Source organism: Aristolochia californica, unplaced genomic scaffold (genome assembly GCF_029961685.1).
Source record: "Aristolochia californica isolate CCGP_79_NKW_82.1479 unplaced genomic scaffold, dmAriCali1.0.hap1 SCAF_6, whole genome shotgun sequence".
Taxonomy (NCBI): Eukaryota; Viridiplantae; Streptophyta; class Magnoliopsida; order Piperales; family Aristolochiaceae; genus Aristolochia; species Aristolochia californica.
This window is the reverse complement of record NW_027182257.1, coordinates 7519118-7531107: the sequence shown is the minus strand read 5'-3', so window position 1 is coordinate 7531107 and position 11990 is coordinate 7519118. Positions and strand designations below refer to the sequence as shown.

At 35.9% G+C, this 11990-nt stretch overlaps 1 protein-coding gene across 1 annotated transcript; it reads left to right on the top strand.

Moving 5' to 3' along the window:
* Positions 1-9969: 9969 nt before the first annotated feature.
* LOC137934561 (inositol-tetrakisphosphate 1-kinase 1-like) lies at positions 9970-11608 on the top strand. The gene is made up of 2 exons (XM_068778981.1): positions 9970-10042; positions 10181-11608. Exon 2 carries the CDS (start codon positions 10225-10227, stop codon positions 11236-11238), a length of 1014 nt encoding a protein of 337 aa, XP_068635082.1. The 5' UTR covers positions 9970-10042; positions 10181-10224; the 3' UTR covers positions 11239-11608.
* Positions 11609-11990: the final 382 nt, after the last annotated feature.

The following is an 11990-nucleotide window of genomic DNA, read 5'->3' as shown; positions in this document are numbered from 1 at the left end:
TTGGAGCATGGTGGCCTTCTTTCATTACTCACCTATTGATATTCTCTCTGTTCATCTGCCACCTTTGATTTTGGAATTTAATTGCCAATATCCACAGGAGTGGATTCAAACAGAAGTTGTAGAGGTCTCAAAGAACATGGAATTTATGTATGGTGAGGTGTTTGATGTACTTTAAGACATTGAGTAGAAGCTTGTGAGGTCTGGATTTGAAACTTCAAAAGTGAGTACCTTGCTTATTCAGGTTAATGAGCTGAAAGATATATTGAAGCAAGAAATAAATGCCTATGAAGGATTGCTACAGTTGTACACTTAGGATAATTCAGACTTTGCCGAGGTGGCTTCTGATATTTTGGAGCTCAATCGTGTGAGGCGCTGCCTCCTCATTGATTCATACATGTGGGACCGGCGACTCTCTTTACTGGATTCATTTCTCAAGTCAAAAAATTCTCTTTCTATAGCTGAAACAATTCTCAAATCTTTTTGTGCATATGGACATTTGGGAAGTTTAGCGGTTGACCCAATCTTAAACAGAGGAGGGGCCTATACTCAGACCTCGCCACTGGCCAACCAAAAAATGAACTTAATTCTTGGTTGTACTCCATTAGTTGTCTCATTGACCTCTTGCATGGTAAGTGATGATGCTTGATTGCTTCTGCCACTAACTGGCTCCAATAATGTTGTAATTGTTGTTTATGACTATAAACCAACCAATATAAGAGCTTATGCACTTAGCTCAAAAGAGTATATGGATTACATGACTGATAGGTTCGAGTGGCATGAAATCTAACTTGATAATGATAATAGCAGAGAAGATGATCTTGAACGTGCAAAGGAACATGAAGTCAGTATTTATGTTGAGATTCATGGCTATGGAATGTCAGGTGATGCTTATCACATTACTCAGCTACATATTGATGGGAAGGGGGCAATTTTTGCTATGACTAATGTGCTACACCAGTCAGGGCTTCATCCGAATCAAGTGGATTATGTAAATGATCATGACGCATCCACCTGATGTTGTTGAAGCCAATGAAAAAAAAGGTGTTACTGGTCATCTCCTTGGGGCAGCTGGGGCAGTTGAAGAAATCTTTGTTGTCTTGGCACTACACTATGGAATGGCTCAACCAACCATAAATCGTCACAATGCAGATACTATTTTCCATGATGGTTTCAGGCCTCTAAGTGTTTCAAGGTGCGGAAAATTGAGGGGGTTAGTACTGCTGACTCTTCTCAATCCCAGGGGGAGAGTAATAGCACAACCAATTTTGGTCATGCTGCTGCTGCTGCCATGCTGGTTCTCCACCATGACCACGAAAAGTATGGGCAGTGTAACCTTGCAAATGGGGGACCGTAGTGAGGGGCTGTTTCACACCAGTCCAGGACTGATGGAGGGCAGAGCAGGACTGGCTATGTCACTTTTGTCATCAAGTGGGCTACCGCGGATGCCATAGATGCTACTTGGGTAGATGTGGCGACGTTCGGCACGCATCTCTCCCTTCGACCTTGAGGACAAACTCGTTCTCCAAGGGGGGTGTAATGTTATGAACCCAATAACTGGCCGAGTCATGCAAGCGCCATGGCTAAGTCAGTTACTGAGGCAGTAACTTTGCTTTTAAAAGGAAAATGCAGTGGAAGGGCAAATCTATAATTTTCCCTTGAACCTTTTGCTTTTCAAGTTAAATGTCGTAGAGGGAAAAATCAGTAATTTTCTCTTGAACCGTCTGGACATGAACCCTATTTAGAGGGGAAATGGAATGGAAAGAAGGAAGTTTGAATTTAGGTTAAACAGAGAGTTTGAATTCTCCTAAACGAGCTCGAGGGTGTGCATTCTCCTTAACGAACCTAGGTTTTCAAGCTTCCCTTCGACTTGATTTTCTTTCTTCTCTTCTTTTTCCCTAAGAATCGTCATGTTAGATTCGAGGACCATAACAGCCAAGCCTTGTGCCAAATTGTTGAGAATTGGCCGCCATATTTGCAATCAAGTTTCTCACGGCCTCGGGAGTTTTATCCCCCAAAGCTCCTCCACTTGCAGCATGAATCATGCTCCTATCAATGGGTAGAAGGCCCTCATACAAATATTGGATAAGAAGTTGCTCGCTAATTTGATGATGGGGGCAGCTTGCACATAATTTCTTGAAACGTTCCCAGTATTTGTGTAGGGACTCTCTGTTATGCTGCCTTACACCACAATTTTCTTTACAAATGTTGGCTTCCCTTGGAGTTGGGAAATATTTCTCCAAAATAATCTCTTCATCTCATCCCTTGTGGTAATACTCCTAGTGGGTTGATAATAGAGCCAATCCTTAGCCGAATCCTTAAAAAAAAAAAAAACGGAAAGGCTCGTAATTTAATTTTCTTTTCAGTCACCCCCGTGGGTTTCATACCAGTGCATACCACATGAAACCCCTTTAAATGCTTGTGAGGATCTTCACCTACAAGACCATGAAAAGTGGCAAGAGATGTATTAGTCCAGATTTTAATTCAAATGTAGTAGTAGCCTCTAAAGTAGGGAACATTATGCATAAGGGTTATGGATTCAAATCAAGGGCTACAAGCTCTTTCAAAGTTCAATTTCCAGCCATGACTTCCTCCTCTAAATCAAATTCGATATCAAATGGGGAATCAAGAGCTAGATCGTTCTCTTCAAAATTTCTCCGAGCTTCTCTCCTTAACCTACACTAAGTTCTATCTATTTTTGGATATCACTGCAAATCACCTTGATTAGAAGATCAATTTACAGTCATAAACAATCAAGGGAACTCTAATAAAACATGAAAAATAAATTAGGAAAATTCTAAAATAACAAAAACAAAATAAAAATTCTAAAAACCCTAGAAAATAGTGAATTTGGCAGAGTCAGAATTCTGCCAAAACCGTAACAAGGAAAAACTAAAGATTTTTTTTTCAAAAATTTCAAGAATGAAATAATGATCACAAGAAGCACAAAAACCAACTAGAATCACTCCCTCACAACAACGTCAAAATTTGGTGTGCTATCGCAGGCAACCAAAAATAAAACCTATACTCCTAAAAATATATGTAGTAGTGCGACTAAGAATCGATCCCACGAAGAGTGATTAGTCTACTTTTATGCTCGGTGAATAAGGATGGGGGGGGTGGGGTGGGGTGGGGTTGAGAATAATGAAAACACTTTTAAGAAAAACAACTTAGAAACAATTCAAATTAAAAGAATAAAAATCAATCCAAGCAACAAACCTTGGTCTAAGTCAACATCCACCATCGGAATTTCACAACTGATCATCGATGCAAACATATATCAATTCGCACTTGAGTATTCACCGTGGGCACTATCTTCCTATCTCTACTTTTATAGTTAATTAGAAAACAAGTGATCCCATTAACCCTAACTACTAAACAACCCAAGACAAGCGCTAAAGGTTTAATCAAGCAACAACCTTAAGAATTAGAGAAATCGATGTAGCTAAACCACACGAGCACAAGCGGCTACATTTAATTTAGTCTAGCATTTTTCTCAAGATATAATAATTTCTAATGCAGAAAATCATCAAATCTCGATTGCTTCACAGGTTAGAGGGATCAAACAATTGTGGATTTGATATCTAACCTTGCAATAGATTGCAATAAGTAATAAACTAGTAGGCTTCCTAGTGATTAAATGATACAATCCCGAAAGAAAATTATAGAAGAACATCAGATACACAAAAAATAAATTGAACAATGAAAACAAATTAGATCTCACAATTTTATTGATTCCAATGACTTCAATTTCCTTTGACCAAGTCTGAAAGTTTAGCCACGTAGGGCCATAAAGAAAACTGAGGGAAAAACTAATGAAAAGAGGATGAAAATCTAGAGAAGAGACCAAGAAGGGGCGTCCTCCCGAACTCTCCTTGTGCTTCCTTTTTATTTCCACTCTTTCTCTCGGTTTAAGGTTTTTCTTTTCGTGCATCCGGTCTGGGTCACAGTGCACATGCCACAACTTCAAGCCCGGTTTCGACCAAGATTCAGCCAGTATCTCTCAAAATTCGAAACATAAAAGTTGTATAACGTTTTCTTGGCGTTCCATATCATCTTGAATCATCTCCATCAGAGCTAGGATGAGAGTGTTATGCACATTACAAAGCAATGTAAAAACTGTCCAGAATCACCCAATTAACTTCGTTTTGCACTTAACACCTCCATTTGCATCCTAAATCAAAATATAAGAATAATGAGTATATTTAGGCACCAAATAATTATAAAAGCCTAAACATTAAGGGATAAAAATCTGACATTTTGCATTCTCATCATTTATCTTCTAGTTTTTTTTCGTTGCCGATGTAAGAGTGATTTTTTTTTCATTTTTATCTACTTTGGATATGTTGTATTCAAATATTTATCTTTGATGTCGCATTAAAACTGTTATGGATGAATGCCTCATATTGTTTCAGGAGTTTCTTCCTACTCATTTCTCGGAGGTAGTGACTCTCACCCTTCTATTGATTTTTTGTTTTTCAGCACTTACAGTTCTGTTAATTTTTCTTTTTTCCATTGTATTATTTTGTTGGGCAGTTTGGTGTGAATGTTAAACTGAAATATTTGTCTTGCACTTCTTACTTCTTCTTCTTCAGATCAGTAGTATGATCCGATAGCGTTTTAGAACTACTGCTGTATGAATCCATGCTCTAAAGAAGAAACAAAAAATGGGCATGCGATTAAGTCATCCAAAACCATTTTTCTTAAACTTTTTCTTTGCCTCGATGATCTGGTTTTCCAGTCTTTGAAGATCTATACTCTTAAGAACAGCTAGTGCTATTGTATGTACTTAATGAAGCAATACTATAATTGTCCAACCTGGAATTGTCTACATGATGTTCTGCACTCCCAAGATGACGGATATGTACAATTGGATTGCCTCATGTAGGGATATGCTACCAGACATAGGTTCTCCAAGGAAGAAAGCTTTCTTATCCGAATCTTCTTTATGAACCCTTATATGTTCTTCATCTCAACAAAAAAAAGTGACAAATTATCCTTTCATGAACCTATGTGGGCTTCTTGTATCTGATCTTAATTATGTCTTTGATCACTTTAAATCATGGCTAAGCAATGCCACTTACTTGCATTCCCTTTCTCTTTAACACAGTCTGTTATGTAAATAGTGTGCATGATGGGTTAAATATACACTGTTTAACACAGTCTCATATGTAAATAGTGTGCATGAAGGGTTAAATGCACATTGTTTAACATAGTCTGATATGTAAACAGTGTGCATGAATGTCTTTGCTTGGAATGTCTTGGTCCCCATGGAGAGGAGGTGTTGAGGCCACCGATTTATTAACGACATTTTTTTGGGTAAGTACTCGGTTTGTCAATAAGTTGGTGTATTGGAAGAAAGGCATGCAACTTATTGGATTTTTTGTTTTGGTGGTGGTGTTTTAGCCTTGGAGATATCGGGGCAAAGGTGGCGAAAGGTGAAAGTTTTTGTTTGCTTGAATTTGCTAGTTGAAGTTTCGAAGTTGAATTACCACTCGCTTGAAGGTATTGGCTAACTTTTTAAAAGAATCCTCATTTTAGTGATCAAGAATCAAAATTTAGGATAATGTGCAATTAGGAATTTAAACTAGAAAGAATAACTAGTAATTTTCAGTACTGATTGATTTTTTGTATCTATCTTATTCAATTGGGGCTTAAACCCAGTTTGCATGGAACTACTAATGTTGTTTGGATTGGTTTTTTGTTTCTTTATGCTTTTTAATTTGTAATTTTTTTTGTAGAAGTAAGAATGTCAACACCTCATGCTCAATTGACATCAGTAGTTGACACTAGTTCTAGGCCATAGATAGAGACTCAACTCCACCAGAGTTTTATCCCTCTAGAACTACTAATGTAACAGAAGTAAACCTAGATGAAGTACCCTAATTGAGGAAGAAGGTAACTCTATCCATAGTTCAAAAAGACAAAAAAAGTCTTATGTGTGGTTGAAATTCAAAGAAGTCTCACTTATAGATGGTACAAAAAAGGCTCAATGTGTTCATTGTAAAACTAATTTGAGTGTTATTAGTAGTGGAGTAACCACATATGAGTCGACATATGAACTTTGCCCCAGTAGAAAAGTGGCAATGAGAAAACAAAGAGCTATCAACTTTCAACCAGTGGGGTCTAATGTTGATTAAAGTTCATCTGAACTTCCTTTTATGGATTTTGGAGGCAAATATGATCAAGCTAAAATGAGAGTACTCATTGCTCATTGGATTTTTATGCATGATCATCCATTCATGATAGGAGAAGAGGAGGGATTCGATTTTGTAATGAAGATGGCAAAGATGAATTATGAAAAAATTAAAAACAAATTAAGACCATTAAGAAGGAGTGTATGGAGGTGTATAAGTCATAGAAAAAGAAATTGAAAATTTTATTAAAAGAGATTAACAAAATTAGTCTTACCATGGATATTTGGAAATCCCAAAATCAAAAGATTGAATGCATGGTTATTACTGGGCATTTTATTGACAAGAATTGGAAGCTACAAAAACAAGTCTTGAGTTTTGTGCATGTTCCTCCTCTTCGTCGTGGTGTTCATATAGCAAATGCTATACAAGTATTTGAAATATTGGAAAATAAAAAATAAAGTATTTAGTATCTCAGTTGATAATGTTGTATATAATGATGTTTGTCTGAGAGTTTTAAAAGAATATTTTTCAAGAAAAAATAAATTGATTTGTAGTGAGAAGTTATTTCATGTGCATTGTTGTGCTCATATTTTAAACTTATTAGACCAAGATGGTCTTGTTCATATTAAGGATATCATTGAGAATGTGCGTGAGAGTGTTAAATTCATAAATCTGTCTGAGGCTAGATTCACAATTTTTTTATGAAATTATACAACCACTACAACTAGGTGAAAAGATGTTGGTTATTGATTGTCCAACTCGTTGAAACTCCACTTATGATATGTTGTCTTCTGCATGAAAATTCAAATATGCATTTCCTAGATTTCAAGATAGAGAACCAACTTATGATTGTTTGCCAAGTCTTGATGAATGGAAAAAGGCAAAAATGGTGTGTAGGATTCTAGAAGTTTTTAATGTAGTCACTAATATAATCTTTGGGACTGACTACCCTACTTCTAATTTGTACCTTAGTGATGCATATAGGGTAAAAGAAGTTATGAATTTTTATTCTACAAATGAAAATATTTTCATCTGGACAATGCTTTGTAGAATGAAAGAGAAACTTGAGAAGTATTGAGGTGAATGCAATTTGTTGATAGTTGTTGCTTCAATTTTGGATCTAAGGGTCAAATTAGGTTGATCGAAATATGTTTTTCAGAGATATATTCTTAGGAGGAAGCTATGATGAATATAAACTTAGTTCAACGAACCTTATATGAAATTTATAATGAATATGTATCCATATATAATGTGGAGATTAGTAAAGAAGGAATTGCTTTAAGTATTAGTTCTATGGGTGTTTTCACAAGTCGTAGGTCACATTTTTCATCAAGTTCAGGTTGGTCAAAGTTAATGACTTATGTGAAACAAGTGGAAGTAGTGAATTCACCAAGGTCATAATTGGAAAATTATCTTGAAGAAGGTGTGTATATTTGTGAGGAAACTTCATAATATTATTTTGTAATATGAAATTTTGGGTATTATCTAATTTTGGGTACTAAAGGCAGCAAACATCCTTATAATTCCCATATCCATAGTATGTTCAGAGTCTGCCTTTAGTGTTGGAGGTAATAGACCCATATTGTTCTTCCTTGGCACCAAATATAGTTTAAGCTTTGATTTGTGATAGTGATTAGGTTCGGGCTCTTCACAGTGTCAAGAAAAATAAGAGAGTGAATTACTCTTGAATAATTATTTATTATGATATTTTTGAGTATATTTTTTAGTTTTATTTATTAAAATTTTATTTTATGTCTGAGAAGAAGAATATAGAGATAATGCTACCAGTTACTTAATTTTTCATTTTTTTCTCATCTTGGTATTTTGAATATTTTTTATTACATTAAGTAATTAGTAGTGGAAAAGATTTTTTTATGAGACAATAATAAGTTTTATTCTTTTTTTTTTTGTCATAGGTAGAGATTTTACTCATGCATTTGGACTTCGTATATTGTTTCCTTGGCACGAAGAGAGACTTGGTAACCTACAAAAATCCAATTTATATATTACATAATATGATTTTATTATGTCACAATCATTCAAGATTCAAAATAGCCCCCGCAGCCATATGTAAGTGCACGATGTACCTGCCAACTGTCTCGTGTTGGCCACTCGTATAGTTTATACATTACTCATGCTTCGAACAGAAACTTGGATTTTTTTATAATTTTCGTTAAGGGGATACGAATTAAACAAAATCTAGTCTTCAGCAAATGAGTTAAACAAGTCGCAATCGAGCAATGAAGACCACACTCTGAACAAACCTTTTCTTTTTCCCAAAAGTGTACGGTCTAACAAGATTGAACATAGAATAAAATGAGTTAGCAATGAAGTTGGAAAGCTTCTCATGGAATGAAAAGATTCATTTTAGCAGGATATTTTTTTATTCCTCCACCAACGTGAATAGGATTTATCTTTGTGTAATAACCTAAGTTTTTTATATTAAAAACCTGTAACATAAAGTGAGATGCATTATCCTAAAATAAAGTTGAATTATTGTAGCAGGCCCATACTTTTAGAGAAAGTAACCTTTAGACAATTTTGAGTGCTTTTAGGTAATACATTCTTTTTAAGACAAGAAAAGAATTTGAGGCCAAGTCCAACTTTAGAGTATGCTTATGTCAATGGGAAAATTTTCAGCATTTGTGTCATATTTTGGGGGGACAATTTTTTTTTGTTCTTCTTACCTTTAATACATGTTAAAATGAAAGAAAATTAAGTTTCCTATTGCTCCAAAAGAAAACTAAAAGAAAATATGTTCTTACTTTTAAACTTATTTTTTATTATTTAAATATTTTAATTTATTTCTAGTGTAAATACAAATACCATAAATAAAATTTCCATTATATTTTTATGACGACCCAAACGTAAGGAAACTTATCAAAGAGGGTTTTTTTCGATAGAAATTTTTTTCTAACTAAAAAATTAATAAAAAATTAATTTTCTTATCATTTTTTTGACATCATATTATCTGAAAGTATCCAAAAGGTATAGTTTGGCATATATTATATATGTCATATATTATAATTTTTTTCTTAAAAACTGTTATTTTTATTGAGGGAAAAATAGAATATGAACCTTAGTCAATATAAGCTTGGTTGCATTAATTTTATTATTTTTTGAATGTTTAATTATATAAAATTTAATTATAAAAAGATAATTATATTGTTATAAATACAATAATGTGTATGACATACTTGTAAATTAAGTAACTTTATTAAGAAAAAAACATTTATAGGTTAAAAAGCAAAGGTTGGTCCACGTCAATGGAATACTTAATTTATACCGTGTGGTCGCATTAGAGTCGAGGCAGGCTCTCATAAGCCTTCGATCAACAAACATTGGAAAAGATGGATAGACACGTTTAAGCTTTACACTCCTGCAGAGATCACGTCTAAGGTCCTTTCCCAAGTCTCTTCTATATGGAAGGCTCCTCTTTAATACTGCTGCACCCTGCACCTACACGCCCACCCCCGTGAGGCAGAGTCAATCCCGGCGACGTAGCTTCTATCGTCGACGGCGTTGACTCCTTTCCCCTTCAATATTCCGATTCACATCTGACCGTCCATTTAGAGCTTTTAATTTCTTTCCGGTTTCGGGTGGGGTTTCCATCTCGAGCATTCTATTTGGGCATTGTGATGGGTGCGCCGCGAATCGGCATCGCCCAACTTGGTGGGGATCTCGAGAATATGCCAGTCGGTAAGATGGGCTAGATAGACCTTCACGCTGGGAGCGCAGCTAGAATTTAACCACGGTTAGAGGCATCTCTAACCATGGTTAACCAGTTATAAATGCTGCTGCGCTTGTTAAATCTCTGTATATGTTTCTCGCAGCTGGAAAAGGACGAGAGTAAGAAAAAGAGATTCCCAAACCCTAATTTTCCTCGTGCCTTTTCTCATGTTTCTCTGGTTCGTATCCTGAAAGTTGTTCTCTCTCTCTCTCTCTCTCTCTCTCTCTTTTGGTGAACGTATTTGCTGTTGTCGATCTGCTTGTGCATTTTTCTTAATTTGCTTTTGTTGAAGAGAATGCTTGCATTTGTGGTTCAGCTTTGTGCAGACTGACATTTCACTTTATCTTACGATCGAGAAACATGATGTCGGATCATCCTAGAAGGTTTGGAATAGGTTACGCCCTCGCTCCTAAGAAGCAGCAGAGCTTCATTCAGCAGTCTTTGATCAATCTTGCTAAAGAACGGGGTATTGATCTCATCCGCATCGATTTATCCCGTCCGTTAGTCGATCAGGGTCCCTTCGACTGCATTATCCACAAATTATATGGACCGGCATGGAAGAAGCAATTGGAAGAGTACTCCTCGAAGCACCCTAGCGTCTGCATAATTGATCCGCCCGACGCCATTGAACGGCTTCACAATCGAATTTCCATGCTACAAGTAGTTGCCGAATTACAGATCCCGCAGAAGACCGAAACTTTTGGAATCCCCAAGCAAATCGTGATATACGATTCCTCTGCTTTATCGGATCCCACTTCCTTGGACGGATTGAATTTTCCTGTGATCGTGAAGCCTCTTGTGGCCGACGGAAGCGCCAAGTCTCACAAAATGGCACTGGTTTTTAATCGTGACGGTCTTCTGAAACTGAAACTGAAACTGCCGGTGGTCTTGCAAGAATTCATTAATCATGGTGGCGTTATCTTCAAGGTCTATGTGGTGGGGGAGTACGTGAAATGTGTGACAAGGAAATCTTTACCAGATATATCGGAGGAAAAGTTAGATACTACCGAGTGTTCCTTATCTTTCTCCCAGGTCTCTAATATTCCCACGCAAGATCGAAGTGAGGATAAGAACGAGAACTACTATGAAATCATGGAGATAGAAGAGGTGGACATGCCTCCTGATAGCTTTATCACAGAAATTGCACGAGGATTAGGCCGAGCCATGGGACTTAAACTCTTCAATTTTGATGTGATTCGTGATGTGAAGGTTGGAAACATGTATCTTGTTATTGATATAAACTACTTCCCTGGCTATGCAAAAATGCCAGACTATGAGACTGTTTTAACTGATTTCTTTTGGGAGATTGTTCACCCAAAAAATGAGCAAGACAAATCAGAGGCAATAAAGCTTGTGAAGGACAGTTGTTTCTGAGAATGAGGGAATTATGTCTTGACTTTTGGTGTTATCACTTGGCATATTGGAAGAAAGTTTTAAAAAAACGTAACACAGAAATACAGCATGCAAAACATAAGGATGGAGAAGCATTGAAGCTTTTTGCTGAGATTTCAGGATTTTTTAGAAATATCTTTCTGCAACTATGGCATGATATGCACATTAGTGTAAAATATAGCTGTAAGCCATTGATGTATTGGGTCTAGGTCTGTATTGCAGTAATCTTGTGTATTATCCATTGTGGCTAGAGATGGTTATCACTGACCTGAAGTTTCAGTAAAAAGCTTTGATGCACCCCTTTTTAATTTTTTAGTATAGCTGCATTTTTGTGTTGTTTTGATGCGTATATCTTTTTAATGTCTTTAGTTATACACTGCATGGTTATAATCTTGCCGTGGTTATCTTCCTTTCTAATTTATATTGCTGTTCATTTATCTATATTTGTTTATTGCTTTCATTGATATCATTCTTCTGTAAACAGGGAAGCTTAAGCTACTGACGTTTCTTGTTGAGCTGTATTTCATTTTTCTTTTGTTGTTTGTCAGGCTATTCATTCAGTTTAGATATAGAAAATATCTGTAATGGTATGTGAATTTTTTATTAACCAGTTAAATTAGTTGTCATATCTTACGTTACTTGGTCTCAGAATTACAAAGGTCTGCCATCCAGATTATGTTTTCAAGTTTGAAAATCAGGAGTTATTCACGAAGTTGTCTACACTGAGTTTGTTA

Coding starts and splice junctions, on each gene's coding strand:
- LOC137934561 (XM_068778981.1), top strand. CDS start 10,225: ATGATGTCGGATCATCCTAGAAGGTTTGGAATAGGTTACGCCCTCGCT.